Genomic DNA, 24,861 nt, shown 5'->3' with positions numbered 1-24,861 from the left:
CAAACCAGCAACAGTTGATTTGATGTTTACATGAGAAAGTAAAGTTGGAATGATTTAAACACGCTGGTAAATAACTTGATCTATATGGGTCCTACGTGAAACAGACATCTAAGTTCTAAGAATATTTACCATGCAGTACAACACATTTAGGACCTGTTTTAACTTGACAACAAAAGGATCTGATCGTTAAAACAGCGATTATCACACTTTGAACTACTTCAACATTGCCTTCCAATGAGAGAACAGAAAGCGTTTTTCTAAGCTAAATAAAACACATCACTTCTAATAGCTTTCTGGGTAATGCTGCTCACCATGGCTGCCAACAACTGTATTGGTTTGTCACTGTTCTAGAAAGCAATATGCTACTGATATGAATAGTCCCCAAGTCAAAAGTGTTCAAGAGTTAAACCGGTTTAAGAAAGTCTAGATGTTGTCTGTTGTTGACCAACTTGATATGAGCTGCAATCTGAAGATGTAATAATATAAAGGAACACAACAAGGACCCGTCAGAGTCACATCTGACTTTTAAAGAAGCAGAAGTAGGATTGAGGATAAGTCAAAAGTGTCAGTCAGCATGTTCAGATAAAGGCTAGATGTGAACTGATTTGGGCTACAGAAAAAAATCAGCTGAAACCTCAGATGTTGCAGTCAAAGAACATTCAGACAGAAATATTGAATTCAAACATTTTATTTGTAGTCTTTCATCATACAAAAGAACAGATATGCAATGATCGACTTTTGTTTTGCAAGTGAAGCCTTCAGGAAGTAGTAGGCTACATTTTCTTGGCAGTTTTCTTTCCATATTTCTTCCATAATAACTAATGTTGTAAATACACATTAACTCAAGTGTTCATTATTTTCTTTCCTTTTTCTTTTTAATTTGCTGTAAGTTCCAAGGTGAAACCTTTTGAGAAAAGTCTCCTTTCAATATTTTTTTTTCTTCTCACTGTTACATTTCTAAAGTGAAACCTTTAGAGAATATTCAATCGTTTTAAAAATATGCTTTTGTCATCATCATTATTAAATTTCTAAAGTGAAACCCTTAGAGAATTAAGACTCTTCTGGAAAGTGGGAAAGATATCCGCTGATTAGGCAACTGTTGTCATGTTGCTCAGCAAGAGGACATTTAAAAAAGTCTCTTTTTAGCAATGCCTCTTTCTCAGCACCGCTTCTTCTCCTGCTGCGCGTGCTTCAAGGTGCGACACTTTGCTCTGTGGACACACAGGACGCAGAAGACACTTTGCTCTGTGGACACACAGGACGCAGACGTCGCTTCTCCTTTCTCTCCAAACCTCATCCGCACAAAGAATGAGGGTCGATGTGTGGCTCTTGTGGCATACCTGACTCTCATTCACATAAAGAATGAGAGTCATCTTGGCATGGACGGGACAAGAGGCCACGGTCACGGCGGGCCCCCTCGGGCCGGTGCCGCGCTGCCTGGACGGAATCCTCCTCAGGAGTATCCAGGGATGAGTAGAAACAGGCTCATCCTGCTCAGAGGATGAGTATTTCCATAGAAGAAGGTTGACAGCATCTCAGAAGAGAGGAGTCAAAGTCCAGATCAGCGCTCAGGGAGGCTGATCTCAGGGACCCAGTCGTTCAGACTGCGGCTCTGCTCACAGAACAGGTGCAGCTTCTCCAGAGAGGGGTCCTCCCAGGTACCATCAGCTGGGTTCTGTGGAAACAAGAAGGGGGAGATATTTAGTCACAAGCAAACCATACTAGACATGGATGTAACTCATCATTCACATGCACCTGCAAAATGCTTTGCAGTGGTTCTCAAACTTCACGTCAAGGACCCCCGAAACTGACACAAATTAGACCACGGATTTGATATGATTTTGTCCCATCTGATAAGATTTTTGCTGGTGGTTCCCGGACCCCACTTTGAGAACCACTGGCTGATCTGACTTGACTGGCTGTGCAGCGCTCTACATACCGTGATGAGGACGCAGTGGGCATCATCAAGCTGCTCGGCCTCGTCGCCGACAATCTCCAGCAGGCGCTGCATGTCGCTGACTCGCACGATGCTGATGTCGTTGTCAAAGCAGAAGGACTGGATGAGGGTGAAGTGGATCTGCAGAGCGATGTCGCACTCAAACTCCTCGTCCACGGCCAGGACGCAGAAAGACACGCTGTCCGGGTCACTGTGGACACAGAGAAGAGGCACGTCTGTTAGCTGCTGCTCACTCACATACAGTACACTGATCCTATTCTGAGAGCATGTCACAATAAGTAATTTGTATTATTATATGAACATTTCTTTTTTTACTTACTCAGTCATTATTTTGGCGCTCTCGTAGACTCCGACAGTAAGGCGATCCTCAGTCTGAGCAGAGAGCAGAGCTTCTCTCAGAGATTTGCCAGGAGACTGCTGCATCTTGAAGAGTGAGTTCAAAGTGTGGGATGTATCTGAGCTTCAGGTGTGGCTAGAAATCCAAGAGAAGAAGAGTGTTTGATGTGGCTCTAAGAACTTGCAGTATTTATAGTAGGAGAGCCCGGCACACGCCGCTCTGTCATTGGCTGTTTGCAGACAATGCATGTGAGACCCCCCCCCCCCCCCCCCCCCCCCCCCCCCCCCCCCGCCCCATCATGGGCGCGTGCCTATAGAGAAACGTTGGAATGTGGGGGGGGCAGTTTCGATTGAATGGAATGCAAAACTCTCTGACCTTGTATCATGCCGTCAATTTACAGGATAATTAAGACGCACATCAAGTCTAGACTGATGTCCTCAACATTGTGACAGCCATAGATTTGGAACGCAATCACTGGCAAATGATTCCCCTCGAAACTGTTAAGCCTATGCTTATAGCTCGAATTAAATAATCCTGGAGAGCGTCACTTGCCAAATTATTATATGTTTCCCGTGCGTGCGTAACGGCCAAAAAATGACAATATGCACCAATAAAGGCTAGAAAATTCTGCACCGTAGGCATTCAATAAAACATTCTCCGTTATCATGGCACGGTATGCACGATTTTAATATCTGATTGACTTCCAATGTATGACCAATTTAACTGGATAAGATGTGTTGTGGAAGGTGGCGCACCAGCCCACCGGCACGCGCCGCGCTGCTTTGCATGCGTAAAAGCACGGCCTCACTTGAGGCGCGTGGCAGCTGGAGATGCCCTGCGTGCTTTATCTCTATACTGCATCAGTCTCCATGGCAACCAGAAGATACCATCTGTCCGAGGGAGGGGGAGGTGAAGGGTCGACAATGGAAACTGCTGCACAATAAAGTCGGCAGCACCTGCTGTGCGTAATGGTTTGGCCGCAAGCGATGCGGGCTATATTCATTCCACTGCAATATATGATTTCAAAGTTTATAGCATGGCTCCCGACCTTTACTCAAATTAAGTGCGACTAGCCTATAGCTTGATCCCTGTTTTAGTGCTTAAATTGATTTGGTCATGAAAGGCATATAGTTTTCTCTGTAGGCTTATAATAGGCTATAGGCTACTAGAGCGCTCGCTTATCTGGGTGTTTGGACAGACTGACACACGGCATTCTGCAATGAGACATCATTATGCAGCTTTAGATCATTTGCATGCGCACACTGCTCAAAGAGGCTTTTTAGGGCTTTGCTCAATTGCCGTAGGTCCCTCACCAGAGACCACCAACACCTGTCGCGCGCGGCGCACTGCTGGGCGGGGCCCCGTCCGGCAGATGTGCTCCAGCAACAATAGGTCGGTATCGATCTGGTATCGATTTGCACGCGCCAGCCCTGTTGCCATGCAAGTTGATCCTTCCTAAAAATAGCGCCGTCTGTCTGAACCCCTAATCAGCTGCTGGATCAAACGCTCGGTCAGCTGATATGCTGCTCTCTCTCTCTCCAATGTTATGTTGTCAACTTTGCAGCACGCAGACAGACATGAGTTAAGATCACTGCAGCGCGCGTCAGCGTTGCACAAGGAGCGATGATAGGAGCTGCGATAATAAACAAGTGACAGCTAGCCTATCTGATATTCCGCCTCTTGTGCTGCACTGAGTGAGTTCCAGATAAGGGAATTGTATCACAAAAACACATTTTCAGCATTCTTACAACGTTGTTTACAACTCAAACTGAACGCGATTCTATCTGCCATTACAAGTCTGCAGCTATGTGTGCCATGTTTGTGACAACACATATCCTGTGATACTTTGAGTTTAGACCATAAGCTGTCGTCTTTCTCATTTAAATGTAATCAATACACAGACAACATGCCAGTGAGTGCGCGGAGACTTGTAGACAAAGGAGCGGCGCGCCCTGCGGTCGGGTTTGACCCGGGATGGGAGGGGGGTCTTCATAGCGACAGTTCTCCATCTGCCGCTCTGCTATCCACAGAACAATGGTGCTGAATCAATCACCGCCAACCTGTGTCGCCCACACAGCCTCCCCCACTCCAACTCCCTGGATTTACGCAGCAGTAAACAGCAAGCCAGACCTCATGCAAGATGTATATATTTTTTGTTATTATGCACCTTACTAATCAAATGGGCATAATAGAGACAGAAACATCCCCAATCAGTTGAACAGTCGAGATGAATGCGAAATGGAGCCGTGCGTAAAAGTTGCGCGTATTGGTCACAACCACGAAAATGAATGGGAGAAAGATAGATTCGTGTTATCAAACTTTTACTCTGTGTCGAAATCATGAAAATAGGCTAGAAGTAGGCTATGCTAGTGAATCTTACACGCTTAAGTTAACACCAGGCTGTAACTTTTTGGAAACTTGGAAAAATAGTTTTGCCTGTATACAATTCGTCCATGTGGCCCCTAGCTGTTCCCTAGAGTAAATAAATAAAAACCAAGCAAGGGTTTTTGGACAGCTGATGGCCACGTGGTACACATGGGCCAGCAGTGCAGATTGTGCGGCACGCACAGCGTTCTGGCACGCGCTATACATTTGCATTTGTATGGGGACCATGATAATAGAGGCTTCTGCGCACACAATAGGGCCGTTTTAGCCAGCCTCTAGTCCTACAGATGGCATCGTCCACCTGCCCTTTTAGGGGCCAGGGGGGGTTGGGACGCCTTCTGAACACTTTCTCCATATTACTGTGTTAAGATTCGCTCACTTTCACCAAAAACTAGGTTGCATTTTTTTATGCATGGTTTTATATGTTTTAATTGGTGACGTATTATTAAAGCTGGTGCAGCAGGGACCATATAGTGAACATTGCCTTTGCCATTCCGAAAATGACAAGATGGCAATAGGCTATAGACTGACTAAACTTTGAGAGTTTCTAAAACTAAAACTTCTATACAGCCTATATAGTATACTTAAGTTTAATTTCTGCTGAAAATATAGCCTATATTCAATTTGGATGTTTAGTCTACTGTGCTTTTTAAGTTGCAGATGACAGAACATCAGACCTTTGAAATGAAATTATTTAAAGCGCACGCCTGGCTCAGAACGTGGCTCGATGACCCCTATCAATCTGCCACGAGCCGGAGTGGGACAATAGCATTATCATACCAATACACCATTCAGCTCAGCCAATCAGAGCGCAGCGCTTTCACTGGGCCGCACGAGTTGGAGAGTATAAAGAGGGGACGCTCCACGTTTGAAGGCACTCCGCTTTTCTGCTCCGACAACACAAACTCTCTCATCTAAACTCCCCTGCGGAATATCTTAAACTCGCATCATGACTCTTGAGGAAATGGATATCCAGAAACCCCTCCAGTCCACCGGCAAAGCCCTGGAAGAGGTCCTGATCTCCGCCAAAGACAACGACTACCTCACCGTGGGCGTCTACGAGTCCGCTAAAGTTATGAATCTGTAAGTACATATAGCCTCTCTCAGCTGCTGATAAATCGACTGCATTTGCTACTGGTTCATTTGGATGACTTTGAATGTGCGCTGACTTTTCTTGTTCTTGTCTCCACAGTGACCCGGATAGCGTGTCTTTCTGCGTCCTGGCCGTGGATGAGGAGTTTGAGTGTGACATCGCTCTGCAGATCCACTTCACCCTCATCCAGTCCTTCTGCTTTGACAACGACATCAGCATCGTGCGAGTGAGCGACATGCAGCGCCTGGTTGAGCTTGTCGGCGACAAGGCTGAGCAGCTTGACGATGCCCACTGCGTCCTCATCACGGTATGTAGAGCGCTGCACAGCCAGTCAGATCAGCCAGTGGTTCTCAAAGTGGGGTCCGGCGACCCCCAGGGGTGCTTGGGGGGGTTGCAGGGGGTCCCCAGCAAAAAAAAAAGGGGCGAATGATTTATTTTCACTAAAATTCCAGTAACACAATGTCAGAATGTAGTCTATTCCTATTTTGGTGATGAGATTCATACACTTTAGCCTAATAAAACATCTGAAAGCAAACATCTTATCAAATGGGGGTCCCTGGGACAAAATTTAGGGGTCCTTGATGTGAAAAAGTGAGAATCACTCTAAGCATTAGGTGCATGTGATACATCTCAGCATAAAGTGTCTGGTTTGCTTGTGACTAAATATCTCCGCCTTCTTGTCTCCACAGAACCCAGCTGATGGTACCTGGGAGGACCCCTCTCTGGAGAAGCTGCACCTGTTCTGCGAGCAGAGCCGCAGTCTGAACGACTGGGTCCCTGAGATCAGCCTCCCTGAGCGCTGATCTGGACTTTGACTCCTCTCTTCTGAGATGCTGTCAACCTTCTTCTATGGAAATACTCATCCTCTGAGCAGGATGAGCCTGTTTCTACTCATCCCTGGATACTCCTGAGGAGGATTCCGTCCAGGCAGCGCGGCACCGGCCCGAGGGGGCCCGCCGTGACCGTGGCCTCTTGTCCCGTCCATGCCAAGATGACTCTCATTCTTTATGTGAATGAGAGTCAGGTATGCCACAAGAGCCACACATCGACCCTCATTCTTTGTGCGGATGAGGTTTGGAGAGAAAGGAGAAGCGACGTCTGCGTCCTGTGTGTCCACAGAGCAAAGTGTCTTCTGCGTCCTGTGTGTCCACAGAGCAAAGTGTCTTCTGCGTCCTGTGTGTCCACAGAGCAAAGTGTCGCACCTTGAAGCACGCGCAGCAGGAGAAGAAGCGGTGCTGAGAAAGAGGCATTGCTAAAAAGAGACTTTTTTAAATGTCCTCTTGCTGAGCAACATGACAACAGTTGCCTAATCAGCGGATATCTTTCCCACTTTCCAGAAGAGTCTTAATTCTCTAAGGGTTTCACTTTAGAAATTTAATGATGACAAAAAAATATAAAAAAAAAATATATTTGGAAAAGAAAATCTCTAAAGGTTTCACTTTAGAAATGTAACAATGAGGAAAAAAAACATTGAAAAGAGACTGTTCTCTAAAGGTTTCACTTTAGACATGTAATAATGACTAAATTAATATTAACTTAATGTTGAAAATGTGTAAAAAAATAAAATAAAGAAACAAATCTGTTGTAATGCTACAGAACATTTCATTATGTACTCAAGTCTAAAAAGAACAACTGATGGCATCCTCCCTCTATTTGATTTCAGAGGTTTTGTTTGTGTTGGAACAATTGTTGGAACTATATTTATGTATAACTTTCTAAAGGTTTCACTTTAGAATAGTTAGACATTGTATAATAGCCTACTTCAATAAAACAAAAAAGAATATATTATGTTTGGTGTTGTGTGGTTTTCACTTATAGATTTCTGCAAAGTTTGGACTGGAGTGGCTTTGTGTGTGTGTGTGTGTGTTGGGTGGGGGCGGGGTTGGGTTAGAGGGAGGGGGGGGGGGTGGGTATAAAACGAACAAAAGTTTTCAAATGGGGCAGATTTGCATGGGAGGCGCTAGCTAAGGTCTGTCATCTGGTCGCTGTTGTCCCTGCAGTAAAAGTCTGCTCGGCCCCTCCCTCCTCCAGGCGCTCATCTGCATGTGTATGGGGCAGCGCACAATAGGCTGTCAAATCCAGCGGTCCGCCCCGCACAGAGCGCCTATTGTCTGACCTGCAGATGTCTCTGCAGCCACGCCACACCATCTGCTGCTTTCTGCAGGCGGGGGGTCGGGGGGGGGCTGGGGGGCAGCTTTCAGTGCCAGAGGGGCGAGGCTGGGTTTGGCTGGTTTGGGCCGGTTGTTGAAGAAGGTCCTGCATATCATCTGGTGTTCTGCCAGCTGCTGTTGGGCTGTTATTGACTTGCAGTCTCACAGGCACTAGTGAAACTTTGGTAAACACACAGCACAAAGAAGCTAGTCTGTGCACGCATCAGCTCTGTTTGGGTGCAGCGGCCACCTGCTCTGCCTCTAACAATGAAATCTGCGTGACTCATGCGTTTTCTGTCACTTTATTCAGTATTTCATATTAGTAATTTAGTATGAAAGTCATTTAGAGACAGCATGGGTTTAATAAGTCTAAGCTTACTTAAGCAGTTTCCCCCTTATCTCTTTGTGCAAAAGCAATGAAAAGTTAACATTAGCTGCAACTTTACACCAGAGCCAAGAAACATTCAATGTTGCAGCGACATTAGACTACCAATATAGGTTCACTCAGTACATTATTAACAAAAGTTTACAATTTACATGCAGTTTATGTATCAGCTTTCAAAATAAAGCGACTTTTAATTTTGCTTATACCCCCCAAAAATGTTCATGAGGCACTTTCATACAAATACCATAGGCTATTCTTGAGAACATGAAAAGATGCATCAGTAGGAATAAATAGTAAGTGATCGTTTCTCAATAAACACTTAAAAAATACAAATACCACCACTGCTAAAAAAAAAGGAGGAAAAAAGTATGTTGGTATAAAATAGAAAAAGAAACTGATGGTGCATCTCATAATAGTCTATTATGAAAGCACACAGAACTTGGAGGTGTGTCTGTAGCCCCTGTAGGCTCGGAGCCCCTCCCTCTTGGGGTCTCGCACCATGCCTCGAACCACCGGCACGGTGTCGCAGCCCCTCCTCTTCTGGGCGCGGTGTAGGAGGACGCGGCAAACCCCGGTGACAGGGTTACGGCTGTCCTTGGGCGGATTGTTCCGTATGTGCTCCATGGTGAATCCCAGCTCCTCCAGAGAGGCCCGGACCTCCTCCTCTTCATCGTCCAGCTCCCCGCTCTCTGAGTCCAGCAGGCGCTGAGGGCTCGCTGGTGGATCAGGAGCTTGCAGCATCCAGGAAAACTCCACGGGCAAGAGCCAGTCACAGCCCAGCATTTGGTCCACCTTTGTACAGGGTTGGGGAGTAACAGAATACATGTATTTAAAATACAAAACAACGGTATCCCATTACAGTTACAGTTTAAATTGGTGGTATTCTGAATACAGTTGCTGCTTTTAAAAATAGATTACTTTAAGGAATTAGTTTGTTTTGTTTTAGTTGCTCTAAACTTCACATTGTTCTAGGCCTAAAACACATATTAAAGTGAAAATGCCTCAGATTGCCTGCAATGGCTCAAAATCTCCTTCTGGCCACACAGCAGCTGCATGGTATGAGTCAGTGTTGGGCTCTTGGTAAAGCAGGACTTTACATGACAAGGCCTTTAAACAACAATGCACAGCTTTAGGCCACTGCTAAAGTGCGGGGAACACTCACTGTGACAGAGCAATGTTGACACCTTCAAAACTAATATTGAGATGATTATGGGGGATTTGGTAAATACATGACAATGCTCTTTGACTGCAGGGAAGTCAATGTAAAGTGAGTGACAACAGCATTGTGTTTCAGGCTCTGGCTCAGGGGCCCCTGGGCCCAGCATCGTGTTTCAGGCTCTGGGTCAGGGGCCCCTGGGCCCGTTAACTGCATCGTGTTTCAGGCTCTGGGTCAGGGGCCCCTGGGCCCAGCATCGTGTTTCAGGCTCTGGCTCAGGGGCCCCTGGGCCCGTTTAGTCATCCATCCATTGTAAGCAAGTGTTCATGACACTCAGAGTGACCCAGACATATGGGCTCAGCAAGACCCTTTTCAACTATTCCAAAGGTAATCCAAAGTATACCAGGGATCAGCCGAGCAGCATTTTGGTAAACAAACCGCGTCACTGGGTGGCAACGGCAATGGAACCCTATGGAGCCCGAGTGGCGCGCGGCTTGAGTGTCTGACTCTAGCCAGTTAACTCTGTTTACATTTTAAAAACTGTGACCGTTCACACAACTTTAACACGACATGCATATATTATACATCCAACTCTTGAGCTACTTCTGCTCTCACTCAGAATGTCAAAATATAAGCGATGTGATGTATGGTTTTAGAGATATTAACGTTTGTTTGGCGCAACTCATACTATTAACTGCCGCGGGGTTCCGCATTTCTGGGTGGCAAGTGACGTCACGCTGATTCGTCCTATTTAGAATACGTTACTTGAGTAATCTAATGGAATATGTTACTTCATGATATTTTAGGGCATGTATTCAGTAATCTGTAGTGGAATACATTTGAAAAGTAACTGTCCCAACACTAACCTTGTGACGCTCCACAGGTGCCGTCTTCAGGATGCCTTTGATGAGCCTCTGGCAGGGCCCGGGCACCCATGGCGGGACGGTGTAGGCGCCCTCCAGGATGCAGCGCCGCAGCTTGCCCATGGTTTCAGCCCGGAACGGCATGGTGCCAGTCACCATGAAGAACAGCAGGACCCCCATGGCCCACACGTCCACCGGGGGTCCGGTGTAGGAGTCGTCCCTGAAGAGCTCCGGGGCGGCGTAGGGCGGGGAGCCGCAGAAGGTGTCCAGGGCATCGTTGCGGTTTGAGACGCGGGTGCTGAACCCGAAGTCGGCCACCTTCACACAGGCACCGCTGGTGAACAGAACGTTCTCCGCCTTCAGGTCTCGGTGGATGATGTTGTTGCCGTGCTGCGCACACCAAAACATGGGTTAATTTGGTGTTTGTTTCTACACAGGCAACACATCTGAGCTTTCTCCTTAGCATGTTTGTGTGTGCAAATATGGCAATTAAGCAGCACACAAGCAAAGGTAGTATAGAGAGGCAAAGTGATCGCCTACTTCCTGCTTCAGCACTGTACCAGAGATTTTCATCCGCCATTTATTTTCCCATACACATTTTGTAAAATGCGTATAAAAATAGTTTTACTGGTTCAAACCAAACGGTTCAGATATATTTAGAAACAGGAGAGATCGCATCACATTTCACTGGGACCAAAACGTAAAAAGAATGCGGGTTTAAAGAAAATATTTTTTCAATGTTGTTTTTTCAAAGTTTTGGTCCGAGTGAAATGTTCTATGATCTCTCCCGATTATAGACGGTTTTCACCAGAGTGCAACCCCACAGCACTTTCTTTTTCTCAGCATTCGGCAAACTGCAGAAATATTCACTTGACATTGTTACTTTTGTTTTCGCCGCTCAGCTGTATAGACGGTTTTCACGGAATGGTTTTTTTCTTTTATGTCCATAGCAAACACTGCAACAGGAAGTGAGTGGGGGTTCAATTTAGAATGTTTTTGTTGTCAAGTTAAAACCGTCTATAGCGTTAGCTGAACCGTTTGGTTCGACGAAGTGAAACTATTTTATAAGCATTTTACGAAATGTCTATGGGAAAATAAATGGCGGATGAAAATCTCTGGTACAGTGCTGAAGCAGGAAGTGACGTTCCACGAGCTCTCTATTCCACAGAAACTAGACACATTTGTAAACCGCTGTTAATCAATAGTGTATTGTGGATAATGTCATACAACTAATTTCACAACCAAGAAGCCCAAATCTGAATTTGCCTGTGATGACACTTGACCCTCTTTGGAGGCTCCACCCCATTAAGGGCAAAGAAGAGGGCAAGATGGTTTCCTCCAAACGGGTGCATCAAGACAACTACAGTATGTGATCCAAACGCTTTCCTTCTTTTAGTCTTTTATTTTTCCTCTATGAGACTATGCTAATGCTATGCTACTGCTATCTTAGCCAGGTCTCCCTGGCTAAGATAGCAGGATAAATAAACAGATAACATTGCAGTGTTCCTACTACACTAACCAAATATTTGATGGCAGACAGGATCTGGGCGAAGGCGATCTTGCTGTCGTCGTCAGACAGCTTGCCGTCATTGCAGATCCGGTTGTGGAGGTCCCCGCCTCCGGCGTACTCCAGCACCAGATAGAGACGGCAGGGCGTGTCCACCACCTCGTACAGACGCACCACGTTGGGGTGCTGCAGGCTGTCCATGGTGGAGATCTCCCTGGACAGCAGACGCTGGGCCTCGACATCCAGCCGGGTCTTATCCAACACCTTCAGGGCCACCTTGTCTGGGAGGGAGATGGATGATGGGACGATGGCGCAGATGAACGGGACAGGGAGACATCACACATCAGTTGGGGAGAGTAAGAGAAAGTGTGGAGGGAGGGGGAGGAGAGAAATGGAGAGAGAAAAAATGTTATAGGAGTTATTTATAAAAATCACATGCAGTACAATTGTATTCAAGGATTTTGTTTACCATCTGAAAACATTAGTTCTGCCTGACGGTGTTGTTCCTACTTGGTGATTATCTACAAACTGTATGATCGTGCTGTCATCGTTAGGTGAACAGAAGAATGTGAATTGAACTTGCTTGATTAACCATTGAGTGAGCCTTGACTCACTTGTTTTTTGTTTTTGTTTGTTTTTATTTATTTTTGTTGTGTTGTTTTTAATCCAATGCTTTTTTAATGATTTTTATGTTTATATTTTATGTGTTTGGACCCCAAGAAGAGTAGTCTCACCTTTGGTCTAGACTAATGGGGATCCACAATAAACAATTAAACAATTAAACCAATACTGTGTGGAGGGCCACATATAGTATATTTTGAGAATCAAGTTGAGGGCCACTTAAAATCGGTCTGCGGGCTGCAAGTGGCCCCCGGGCTGGAGTTTGGACATACCTGAAATAAACGAATGTGCAAATCAGTCAGCAGCATATTCTCTGAAGTGTGTTCTATTTGGTAGAAGCATTTCTCCATCAAAACCCATACAACATACTGTACATGTGGGTTCTTATTGTGGTTCTCCATGCACTGGCTTCAACAGAATTGCCACCCAAGTTTGGCACCAAGAAGAGCATTAGAATGTTGGTTTGGCACAGGTGAATTGATTGATTGATTGATTGATTGACTGACTTTATTTGGTGATAAAAACAAGGACATAAGACAACATATCACCGAGGATAAAAACACAATAAAGCCCGAAGGCTTATTTCCATTGTGGTCCCCATGGAGACAAGACAGACAACGTAAATACGTGTAACAAAAAAGTGCAAGTGGGAACATAATTTAAAACTAATACAACTCCATTAGAAGATAAATTACTAACTCAGTTTATAATTTACCAAAAAATAAAAAAAATAAAAACTAGAACTAAACATATCAATCAATAAAATAAAAGACCAGCTATACCATAAATAAATAACCAATTCAAGAACTAAAAAGACAGGATAAAACGGTTTAAAGTGTGGATGTTTGTAACCATTTTTTTAAGCCTTTCTTAAAAGTGCAGATAGACTCACTCAGTTTCAAGCACGAAGGTAACATGTTCCATTGAGTCGCTGCATTATATTTGAACGAGTTCCTCCCCATCAGGGTCCTAAATCTGATAGGGATGAAATCAGTAGAACTGCCTCTCGTAGAATACTGGTGACGCTCACTCACACAAGAAAAGTAGCTTTTAAGATACATAGGAACAAAATTCTTAACAATCTTAAAAGCGAACAGCAGCTTGATGTATAAAGTGCGCTTCTCAACTGTCAGCCAATTAAGACTGTCAAAGTGAGCTTGGTCCAGGTGGGTACGTGGATGGACCTTAAGAATGACTCGAATCAACTTGTTTTGAGCCGTTTGTAATTTGTTTTTGAGTTTCTGAGAGAGACCAGTATACCAGCAGATGGCAGCATAGTCAAAATGACTCTGAACAAGTGCAGAAGCCAGAGAGTGAAGGACTGGACTGGTGAGAAAGGCAGCTTTCCTGGCCAGAAACCTGACCTTAAACCTTAAACCTTAACAATGGTTAATTTTGCCAAGGACTTTCAGAGCCATATACTCACCTGATAGGTATTTGTCTAAAATGCAGCCAAGGTAGCTTACCTTATCCTTGGCATCAATTTGAATGTCACCAATCTTGATGACGAGACCTGGCGATTTAGACAATTTAATTTTAGAGCCGAATACAATGGCCTCTGTCTTACCTAAGTGAAGAGACAATCTGTTGTCGGACAGCCAGTCGCAAACACTCTCTAGCTCTGCACTTAAAGCTTTCTCCACAGCAGATTTCTCCTGGTGCGACACCATTAAAACAGAGTCATCAGCATAAAGAAACAAATTACAGGCAGGAGAGGTCGCCGCTCTAAAATCATTAATATATAAAAGAAAAAGCAGCACAGGTGAATCTGCCTACCTCTGGTTAGAGCGTGGTAGGCCATCTTGACCCGGGAGAAGGTGCCATAGCCGATCTCCCCGCGGACCTTGTAGAAGCCCACCCTGCAGCCGATGATCAATTCCTTGATGGTCTTCTGGTCGTGGCACATGTCTTGGGTGAGCTTCTGCAGGGGGGTGTGGCGCACTGGAGCGTCCAGCTCCTCATCCTCAGGCCCGGTCTCGGAGCTGTCTGTCAGGCTGTGGAGGCTGTTGTGGAGCCTGGTGCTCATCACCTGGTGCTGCTGGTCTGCTGGCATGTCTGCAGCCGGCTGGGAAGGCTCTCATCTTCAAAAACAAGTTTGATGGGTTATCGTCAATTCACAGGTTGGGAGTTTTCAATGACTTTCCCGTTTCAGATGGTTTAATTTGATTCATTATCAGAGGAGGCATATGATGGAAATCTATGCAGTAATTCACAGTAGAGGAAAAAAAATAGGGTAAAATAAGAGAATTTCAGCAGTGGTGGGAATAGACATGATAATAGATTTGCAAAGGAGAAATATGCTCGCCCCCCCCCCCCCCCCAAAAAAAAAGTCTCGCAACCCACTGGCAGGCCCTGACCTCCAGGTTGAGAACCACTGGCTTACAGTATGGGAGGCAGAATAAGCTACAGAGTTCACATTGATTGCTGCAAGATGTACAGTAAAGATGATCTGTAAGAAAAGTATACTGGGTAACATATAGCCTGGGTAACATATAGTCTGGGTAACATATAGTCTGGGTAACATATAGTCTGGGTAACATATAGTCTGGGTAACATATAGCCTGGGTAACATATAGTCTGGGTAACATATAGTCTGGGTAACATATAGTCTGGGTAACATATAGTCTGGGTAACATATAGCCTGGGTAACATATAGTCTGGGTAACATATAGTCTGGGTAACATATAGCCTGGGTAACATATAGTCTGGGTAACATATAGTCTGGGTAACATATAGCCTGGGTAACATATAGTCTGGGTAACATATAGTCTGGGTAACATATAGTCTGGGTAACATATAGCCTGGGTAACATATAGCCTGGGTAACATATAGCCTGGGTAACATATAGTCTGGGTAACATATAGCCTGGGTAACATATAGCCTGGGTAACATATAGTCTGGGTAACATATAGCCTGGGTAACATATAGTCTGGGTAACATATAGCCTGGGTAATATATAGCCTGGGTAACATATAGCCTGGGTAACATATAGTCTGGGTAACATATAGTCTGGGTAACATATAGCCTGGGTAACATATAGTCTGGGTAACATATAGTCTGGGTAACATATAGTCTGGGTAACATATAGTCTGGGTAACATATAGTCTGGGTAACATATAGCCTGGGTAACATATAGCCTGGGTAACATATAGTCTGGGTAACATATAGTCTGGGTAACATATAGCCTGGGTAACATATAGTCTGGGTAACATATAGTCTGGGTAACATATAGTCTGGGTAACATATAGCCTGGGTAACATATAGTCTGGGTAACATATAGCCTGGGTAACATATAGTCTGGGTAACATATAGCCTGGGTAACATATAGTCTGGGTAACATATAGTCTGGGTAACATATAGCCTGGGTAACATATAGTCTGGGTAACATATAGTCTGGGTAACATATAGTCTGGGTAACATATAGTCTGGGTAACATATAGCCTGGGTAACATATAGTCTGGGTAACATATAGTCTGGGTAACATATAGCCTGGGTAACATATAGTCTGGGTAACATATAGTCTGGGTAACATATAGTCTGGGTAACATATAGCCTGGGTAACATATAGTCTGGGTAACATATAGTCTGGGTAACATATAGTCTGGGTAACATATAGCCTGGGTAACATATAGTCTGGGTAACATATAGCCTGGGTAACATATAGTCTGGGTAACATATAGTCTGGGTAACATATAGTCTGGGTAACATATAGTCTGGGTAACATATAGCCTGGGTAATATATAGCCTGGGTAACATATAGCCTGGGTAACATATAGTCTGGGTAACATATAGTCTGGGTAACATATAGCCTGGGTAACATATAGTCTGGGTAACATATAGTCTGGGTAACATATAGCCTGGGTAACATATAGTCTGGGTAACATATAGTCTGGGTAACATATAGCCTGGGTAACATATAGCCTGGGTAACATATAGCCTGGGTAACATATAGCCTGGGTAACATATAGCCTGGGTAACATATAGCCTGGGTAACATATAGTCTGGGTAACATATAGCCTGGGTAACATATAGCCTGGGTAACATATAGCCTGGGTAACCTGGGTAACATATAGCCTGGGTAACATATAGCCTGGGTAACATATAGCCTGGGTAACCTGGGTAACATATAGCCTGGGTAACCTGGGTAACATATAGCCTGGGTAACATATAGCCTGGGTAACATATAGCCTGGGTAACCTGGGTAACATATAGCCTGGGTAACATATAGCCTGGGTAACCTGGGTAACATATAGCCTGGGTAACATATAGTCTGGGTAACATATAGCCTGGGTAACATATAGTCTGGGTAACATATAGCCTGGGTAACATATAGCCTGGGTAACATATAGTCTGGGTAACATATAGCCTGGGTAACATATAGCCTGGGTAACATATAGCCTGGGTAACATATAGCCTGGGTAACCTGGGTAACATATAGTCTGGGTAACATATAGCCTGGGTAACATATAGCCTGGGTAACCTGGGTAACATATAGTCTGGGTAACATATAGCCTGGGTAACATATAGCCTGGGTAACCTGGGTAACATATAGTCTGGGTAACATATAGCCTGGGTAACATATAGCCTGGGTAACATATAGTCTGGGTAACATATAGCCTGGGTAACATATAGCCTGGGTAACATATAGCCTGGGTAACATATAGCCTGGGTAACCTGGGTAACATATAGCCTGGGTAACATATAGCCTGGGTAACATATAGCCTGGGTAACATATAGCCTGGGTAACATATAGCCTGGGTAACCTGGGTAACATATAGCCTGGGTAACATATAGCCTGGGTAACATATAGCCTGGGTAACATATAGCCTGGGTAACATATAGCCTGGGTAACATATAGTCTGGGTAACATATAGTCTGGGTAACATATAGCCTGGGTAACCTGGGTAACATATAGTCTGGGTAACATATAGCCTGGGTAACATATAGTCTGGGTAACATATAGTCTGGGTAACATATAGCCTGGGTAACATATAGCCTGGGTAACATATAGCCTGGGTAACATATAGCCTGGGTAACCTGGGTAACATATAGCCTGGGTAACATATAGCCTGGGTAACATATAGCCTGGGTAACATATAGCCTGGGTAACATATAGCCTGGGTAACCTGGGTAACATATAGCCTGGGTAACATATAGCCTGGGTAACATATAGCCTGGGTAAACCCAGCCTCCACGGGACCTCTATGTACCATCAGTCATGAAGAACTTACGTTGCAGCTCCCCTGCATTAAGTAAGGGTTAATGCCCGACGAGGTGTACATTATCACTTTTTAAGGGACGACGCGGAGGCGTGAACCGTCCGAGGCGAAGCCGAGGATGGTTTGCCTCCGCGAAGTCCCTTAAAAAGTGATAATGTACACCTCGAAGGGCATTAACCCGCTTATACCATGGTCACTTGCCAACAAAACAATAAGACCAGTCATTTATATTTCCATGTGTAATAAATAAAGCAATCTAAATGGCTAAATGTCTGTTATTCATACTGTAAATCAGAATTCCACGAAATAAAATAGTCCCTCCCACCTCCACCAATCTCCGTTTTAAAGCCGACTCAAACGTTAACTTCATCACAGGAATGCAGGTTTAACGATGTTTTGCGTTCTACATTAAATGAAGACATTACCGTTTGGCTGCTTGCTTTATTTTGTATGATAGATACGTATTGGCCAAGTATATTAACATTTAAGAGCGAAGTTTCAGGAAGTGAAAAGTGCAGCGGGGGCTCGCACTGCATGCATCTCTCTCTCTCTCTCTCTCTCTCTCTCTCTCTCTCTCTCTCTCTCTCTCTCTCTCTCTCTCTCTCTCTCTCTCTCTCTCTCTCTCTCTCTCTCTCTCTCTCTCTCTCTCTCTCTCTCAAAGGGCTCGCCCCCCGCTCGTGCACGAGCCGAGGGAAATATCCTCTTCGCCGAGAAGAGCCTGGTGACGCGAGGTTAAAAATCTCCGAAACGAAAATCAAAATTGTAAATAAGAGTTATTTTTGATAAACTGAGCACACAGGGGTGATTTAAATACTTACTTTGACCGAGTCAATTTTTTTCTCAACATCCAAAATTGTCATATTAACCCTTAACGGGGGTATAGAGCTCAAACTGCTCTCCTGATAACACTGATGAAACTATGGCGCATTGATATGAACGGTGAACAGACCATTTAGCTAGGTGTCCATTATCACTGTACAATATCACTTTTTAATGGACACCTTGCAGCCAATCAGAATCGAGTATTCACCCAGACCATGGTATAAAGAGCGTTACAGGAGGTCTTTTGTGCCCACTGCAATTAGCATGTATACTAAGTCGTGTACATGCAGGGAGAGCAGACTCCTCCTTTCACTCCCTCTCCCTCTCTCCTCCACAGCCCTCCTCCCATAGATACATGCAGGGAGAGCAGACTCCTCCTTTCACTCCCTCTCCCTCTCTCCTCCACACCCCTCCCATAGATACATGCAGGGAGAGCAGACTCCTCCTTTCACTCCCTCTCCCTCTCTCATCCACAGCCCTCCCATAGATACATGCAGGGAGAGCAGACTCCTCCTTTCACTCCCTCTCCCTCTCCCTCTCTCCTCCACAGCCCTCCTCTCATAGATACATGCAGGGAGAGCAGACTCCTCCTTTTACTCCCTCTCCCTCTCTCCTCCACAGCCCTCCTCCCATAGATACATGCAGGGAGAGCAGACTCCTCCTTTCACTCCCTCTCCCTCTCTCCTCCACACCCCTCCCATAGATACATGCAGGGAGAGCAGACTCCTCCTTTCACTCCCTCTCCCTCTCTCCTCCACACCCCTCCCATAGATACATGCAGGGAGAGCAGACTCCTCCTTTCACTCCCTCTCCCTCTCTCCTCCACACCCCTCACATAGATACATGCAGGGAGAGCAGACTCTTCCTTTCACTCCCTCTCTCTCTCTCCCCCACACCCCTCCTCCCATAGATACATGCAGGGAGAGCAGACTCCTCCTTTCACTCCCTCTCCCTCTCTCCTCCACACCCCTCTCATAGATACATGCAGGGAGAGCAGACTCCTCCTTTCACTCCCTCTCCCTCTCTCCTCCACACCCCTCCCATAGATACATGCAGGGAGAGCAGACTCCTCCTTTCACTCCCTCTCCCTCTCTCCTCCACACCCCTCCTCCCATAGATACATGCAGGGAGAGCAGACTCCTCCTTTCACTCCCTCTCCCTCTCTCCTCCACACCCCTCCTCCCATAGATACATGCAGGGAGAGCAGACTCCTCCTTTCTCTCCCTCTCCCTCTCTCCTCCACACCCCTCCTCCCATAGATACATGCAGGGAGAGCAGACTCCTCCTTTCACTCCCTCTCCCTCTCTCCTCCACAGCCCTCCCATAGATACATGCAGGGAGAGCAGACTCCTCCTTTCCCTCCCTCTCCCTCTCTCCTCCACAGCCCTCCCATAGATACGCTGGTGAACCCTCATTTCATCATTGCTGTTGCTGTATGTCACTTTATAATTATAATGATGTTGCACAATGTCCATTTTGGCCACATAGAACATGTGTGGCTGCTACAGCTGTGAATTACAGGTGCAATTTCTTTTCTTATCTTATTTTATTTAACGTTATTTTATATAGGATAACTTAAATGCTGTGCTTTCTTGACATGGTATCTATGTCTGACATATTTTTGACATTGGCTTTTTCTTTTGTGTGTTTTTTACTGAGATGTACTGACATTGGCTTCTGCTGTAACACAAGAATTTCCCCCAGGGGATTAATAAAGTACTTTATCTATCTATCTATCTATCTATCTATCTATCTATCTATCTATCTATCTATCTATCTATCTATCTATCATCATTACAGGCATAGTCTGTGACGTCACGTTGAAGGCTGGGTTTGGTTTACCCAGGCTAGGTAACATACCGTATACTAACATATCAAGATTGTCTTTATGTAAAGCTATCCAGTAGGCCTATACCTAATATTAGCTCTCTATACTAAAATGTTAGAAAATGCAATAATCTATTTAGTGGGCAATCAACATCAGGTAAATTGAGTGTTTCAGAATAAAACCCTTCATGAGTTTTCAGCATTGCAACAAATCATTTAGATGCCACAACACAGGCTAACAACTGCAAACAATCTGCACTCATAACACTACAGGAAGGCGGGGGAACTTTTGCAAAAATAGGATCAATAGTTTTAAATTATATAAAAATGTTCTTACCAAGTTTTCAAACGGTTGCTCTGCATCGAAACACAGCCGAAGAATCCATGGTAACTAATAATACAAAAAATCCCAGTAGAAGGCAGAAAAACAGCTCCTCTTCACTGAGAGCGTTGCAGGGAGCAAAGAGAAGGCTATCATCATGGTGTATAATCGATGCCTTTCGCTCAGGATCCCTCTTTTACCGCTGGAAAACACAACATTGCTGTCCAGGAGCGCGGGGGCACCGGTCTGCGCTATGAGCAACTGGACAGGCAGTAAGGGCTTCCCTGGACACGCCCCCTCACCCGTCTCTCCATGCTCGTCTGTGTTCTCTGGATTATGGATCAAGATGATCATGAACTCTAATCCTGGCTTTATTTAGGCCTGTCCCAATCCCTTCAAACTGTAACATCAATGAAGTCAGGTTAGATACAAGGCCAACAGACAGTTACAATGTAACCATTAAGATGCTAGATACAAGGCCAACAGACAGTTACAATGTAACCATTAAGATGCTAGATACAAGGCCAACAGACAGTTACAATGTAACCATTAAGATGCTAGATACAAGGCCAACAGTTACAATGTAACCATTAAGATGCTAGATACAAGGCCAACAGACAGTTACAATGTAACCATTAAGATGCTAGATACAAGGCCAACAGTTACAATGTAACCATTAAGATGCTAGATACAAGGTCAACAGACAGTTACAATGTAACCATTAAGATGTTAGATACAAGGCCAACAGACAGTTACAATGTAACCATTAAGATGCTAGATACAAGGCCAACAGACAGTTACAATGTAACCATTAAGATGCTAGATACAAGGCCAACAGACAGTTACAATGTAACCATTAAGATGCTAGATACAAGGCCAACAGACCGTTACAATGTAACCATTAAGATGCTAGATACAAGGCCAACAGACAGTTACAATGTAACCATTAAGATGCTAGATACAAGGCCAACAGACAGTTACAATGTAACCATTAAGATGCTAGATACAAGGCCAACAGACAGTTACAATGTAACCATCAAGATGCTAGATACAAGGCCAACAGTTACAATGTAACCATTAAGATGCTAGATACAAGGCCAACAGACAGTTACAATATAACCATTAAGATGCTAGATACAAGGCCAACAGACAGTTACAATGTAACCATTAAGATGTTAGATACAAGGCCAACAGACCGTTACAATGTAACCATTAAGATGCTAGATACAAGGCCAACAGACAGTTACAATGTAACCATTAAGATGCTAGATACAAGGCCAACAGACAGTTACAATGTAACCATTAAGATGCTAGATACAAGGCCAACAGACCGTTACAATGTAACCATTAAGATGCTAGATACAAGGCCAACAGACAGTTACAATGTAACCATTAAGATGCTAGATACAAGGCCAACAGACAGTTACAATGTAACCATTAAGATGCTAGATACAAGGCCAACAGACAGTTACAATGTAACCATTAAGATGCTAGATACAAGGCCAACAGACAGTTACAATGTAACCATTAAGATGCTAGATACAAGGCCAACAGACAGTTACAATGTAACCATTAAGATGCTAGATACAAGGCCAACAGACAGTTACAATGTAACCATTAAGATGCTAGATACAAGGCCAACAGACAGTTACAATGTAACCATTAAGATGCTAGATACAAGGCCAACAGACAGTTACAATGTAACCATTAAGATGCTAGATACAAGGCCAACAGACAGTTACAATGTAACCATTAAGATGCTAGATACAAGGCCAACAGACAGTTACAATGTAACCATCAAGATGCTAGATACAAGGCCAACAGACAGTTACAATGTAACCATTAAGATGCTAGATACAAGGCCAACAGACAGTTACAATGTAACCATCAAGATGCTAGATACAAGGCCAACAGTTACAATGTAACCATTAAGATGCTAGATACAAGGCCAACAGACAGTTACAATGTAACCATTAAGATGCTAGATACAAGGCCAACAGTTACAATGTAACCATTAAGATGCTAGATACAAGGCCAACAGACAGTTACAATGTAACCATTAAGATGCTAGATACAAGGCCAACAGACAGTTACAATGTAACCATCAAGATGCTAGATACAAGGCCAACAGTTACAATGTAACCATTAAGATGCTAGATACAAGGCCAACAGACCGTTACAATGTAACCATTAAGATGCTAGATACAAGGCCAACAGACAGTTACAATGTAACCATTAAGATGCTAGATACAAGGCCAACAGACAGTTACAATGTAACCATTAAGATGCTAGATACAAGGCCAACAGACTGTTACAATGTAACCATTAAGATGCTAGATACAAGGCCAACATACCGTTACAATGTAACCATTAAGATGCTAGATACAAGGCCAACAGACAGTTACAATGTAACCATTAAGATGCTAGATACAAGGCCAACAGACAGTTACAATGTAACCATTAAGATGCTAGATACAAGGCCAACAGACAGTTACAATGTAACCATTAAGATGCTAGATACAAGGCCAACAGACAGTTACAATGTAACCATTAAGATGCTAGATACAAGGCCAACAGACAGTTACAATGTAACCATTAAGATGCTAGATACAAGGCCAACAGACCGTTACAATGTAACCATTAAGATGCTAGATACAAGGCCAACAGACAGTTACAATGTAACCATTAAGATGCTAGATACAAGGCCAACAGACAGTTACAATGTAACCATTAAGATGCTAGATACAAGGCCAACAGACAGTTACAATGTAACCATTAAGATGCTAGATACAAGGCCAACAGACCGTTACAATGTAACCATTAAGATGCTAGATACAAGGCCAACAGACCGTTACAATGTAACCATTAAGATGCTAGATACAAGGCCAACAGACAGTTACAATGTAACCATTAAGATGCTAGATACAAGGCCAACAGACAGTTACAATGAAACGATGAAGATGCTTTGAATTGTAGGTTCATGATGCATCAGGAGAAGAACACCTATGCAGGTGCTGTATGGGGCTGTTTGTGTGTGGCACACTCCTAGCTGTGCACTGAGCTCTACTGAAGATCAGATGTTATGCAACGGTGATACCTGATGTTCCCAGAGAGATCAGTACCTGATGTTCCCAGAGAGATCAGCACTCGCTGTCCCGCTTAGACACAGACAACAGCACAGATCAACGGATTAGAAGGCATGAGGTCAAGAACAGGGTGTGCTGTCCCTGTGAGGTACAGAACACTTGGTACAGTACGCTAGCTACCATGTACAGTAACCTGATATCTAGACATAGGATCAGCTTCATTTTGCCTAAAGATACTATGGTATGTAGGTATAGAGGATATAGGATCAAATGCCCAGATATTGTTGCATTGTTGCAACCAACAAAGCAGTACTGTAGTATTAAGCATGGGAGGGTTCAGTCCAGAACGACAACATTTATTGCAAAAGCAAAGATCTCAATGCACTCACTACTCTTATGTTCCAACATGAAAACTTGCTCAGTGTAAAGGAATACACGTTTCTAAATGACTCCGGTACAATGAAAAGTATTACAATTTCAAAAGTACTTTGACAAGCAGAGCTAATCTAAAAATCTAGCACATGAACCAAAGTAGTTGTAACTATAGTACTTTCTGCCTGTTCTTATCATGGGTAGGTGACGGTGTACATTTCAGGTGTTTCAGATTCTCAGAGGATTGACTTCATGGCTGCAACAAAACAGGCTGACTGGGAGCCAAATCTTTGCTTTTCCCTCTTAAGGGAAAGACAAACAGGATTAATTCCTTGACTGGATTTGGCCTTCAGGCGATCTGACTCGCTACATTTCCTCAACCACTGCGTCAACACCTCCCATACAGCCGTCTGATTGGATTAAGACCTTAGACAGGAATAATGCCTATGTGCAGGGGACCTGTGCTACTATCTCTGCAGCTTATCTTCTGCTTCACTATCCACACAGGCAATGATACTGCAAATCTAGTCTAGTGAAGGATGACAATACACAGCAAGTGCTATAATCAAATAAATATTCTGTAATGTGAATAATAACAATAACAACAATAATAATAATAATAATAATAATAATAATAATAATAATAATAATAGGAACTATTCCAAGAGTTTTACACTTGAACGTATCTCTTGTGCACAATGTAGTCGAAAGAAACAGAATAGTGCATATTGGAAACACTAACTTGTGCCTTCTGGGGCA

The 24,861-nt window shown here is 44.1% G+C and overlaps 2 protein-coding genes and 1 pseudogene across 3 annotated transcripts; 1 reads left to right on the top strand and 2 right to left on the bottom strand.

The window, feature by feature from the left end:
* Positions 1-1,561: 1,561 nt before the first annotated feature.
* On the bottom strand, positions 1,562-2,380 carry LOC310795245 (growth arrest and DNA damage-inducible protein GADD45 gamma pseudogene; annotated as a pseudogene). Its single transcript has 3 exons — positions 2,277-2,380; positions 1,940-2,147; positions 1,562-1,675 (listed from the first exon to the last, which is right to left on the bottom strand). The product of its transcript is annotated as a growth arrest and DNA damage-inducible protein GADD45 gamma pseudogene (transcript).
* A 3,248-nt stretch (positions 2,381-5,628) lies between these two features.
* Positions 5,629-6,575, top strand: LOC310795538 (growth arrest and DNA damage-inducible protein GADD45 gamma-like; the record flags this gene model as incomplete). Its single annotated transcript, XM_083657606.1, has 3 exons — positions 5,629-5,762; positions 5,872-6,079; positions 6,462-6,575. The coding sequence occupies 3 exons, from the start codon at positions 5,629-5,631 to the stop codon at positions 6,573-6,575; spliced, it is 456 nt and encodes a 151-aa protein (XP_083513732.1).
* Positions 6,576-8,727: 2,152 nt separating this feature from the next.
* On the bottom strand, positions 8,728-20,738 carry nim1kb (NIM1 serine/threonine protein kinase; the record flags this gene model as incomplete). Its single annotated transcript, XM_083657578.1, has 5 exons — positions 20,660-20,738; positions 14,231-14,535; positions 11,846-12,114; positions 10,330-10,716; positions 8,728-9,099 (listed from the first exon to the last, which is right to left on the bottom strand). The coding sequence occupies exons 2-5, from the start codon at positions 14,505-14,507 to the stop codon at positions 8,728-8,730; spliced, it is 1,305 nt and encodes a 434-aa protein (XP_083513704.1). The 5' UTR covers positions 14,508-14,535; positions 20,660-20,738.
* Between the last annotated feature and the right edge of the window lie 4,123 nt (positions 20,739-24,861).

Source organism: Poromitra crassiceps (assembly GCF_964638095.1).
Source record: "Poromitra crassiceps genome assembly, chromosome: 21".
In the NCBI taxonomy this organism is placed as follows: Eukaryota; Metazoa; Chordata; class Actinopteri; order Beryciformes; family Melamphaidae; genus Poromitra; species Poromitra crassiceps.
The sequence above is the reverse complement of the archived record's forward strand: the minus strand, read 5'-3'. Positions and strand labels throughout refer to the sequence as shown.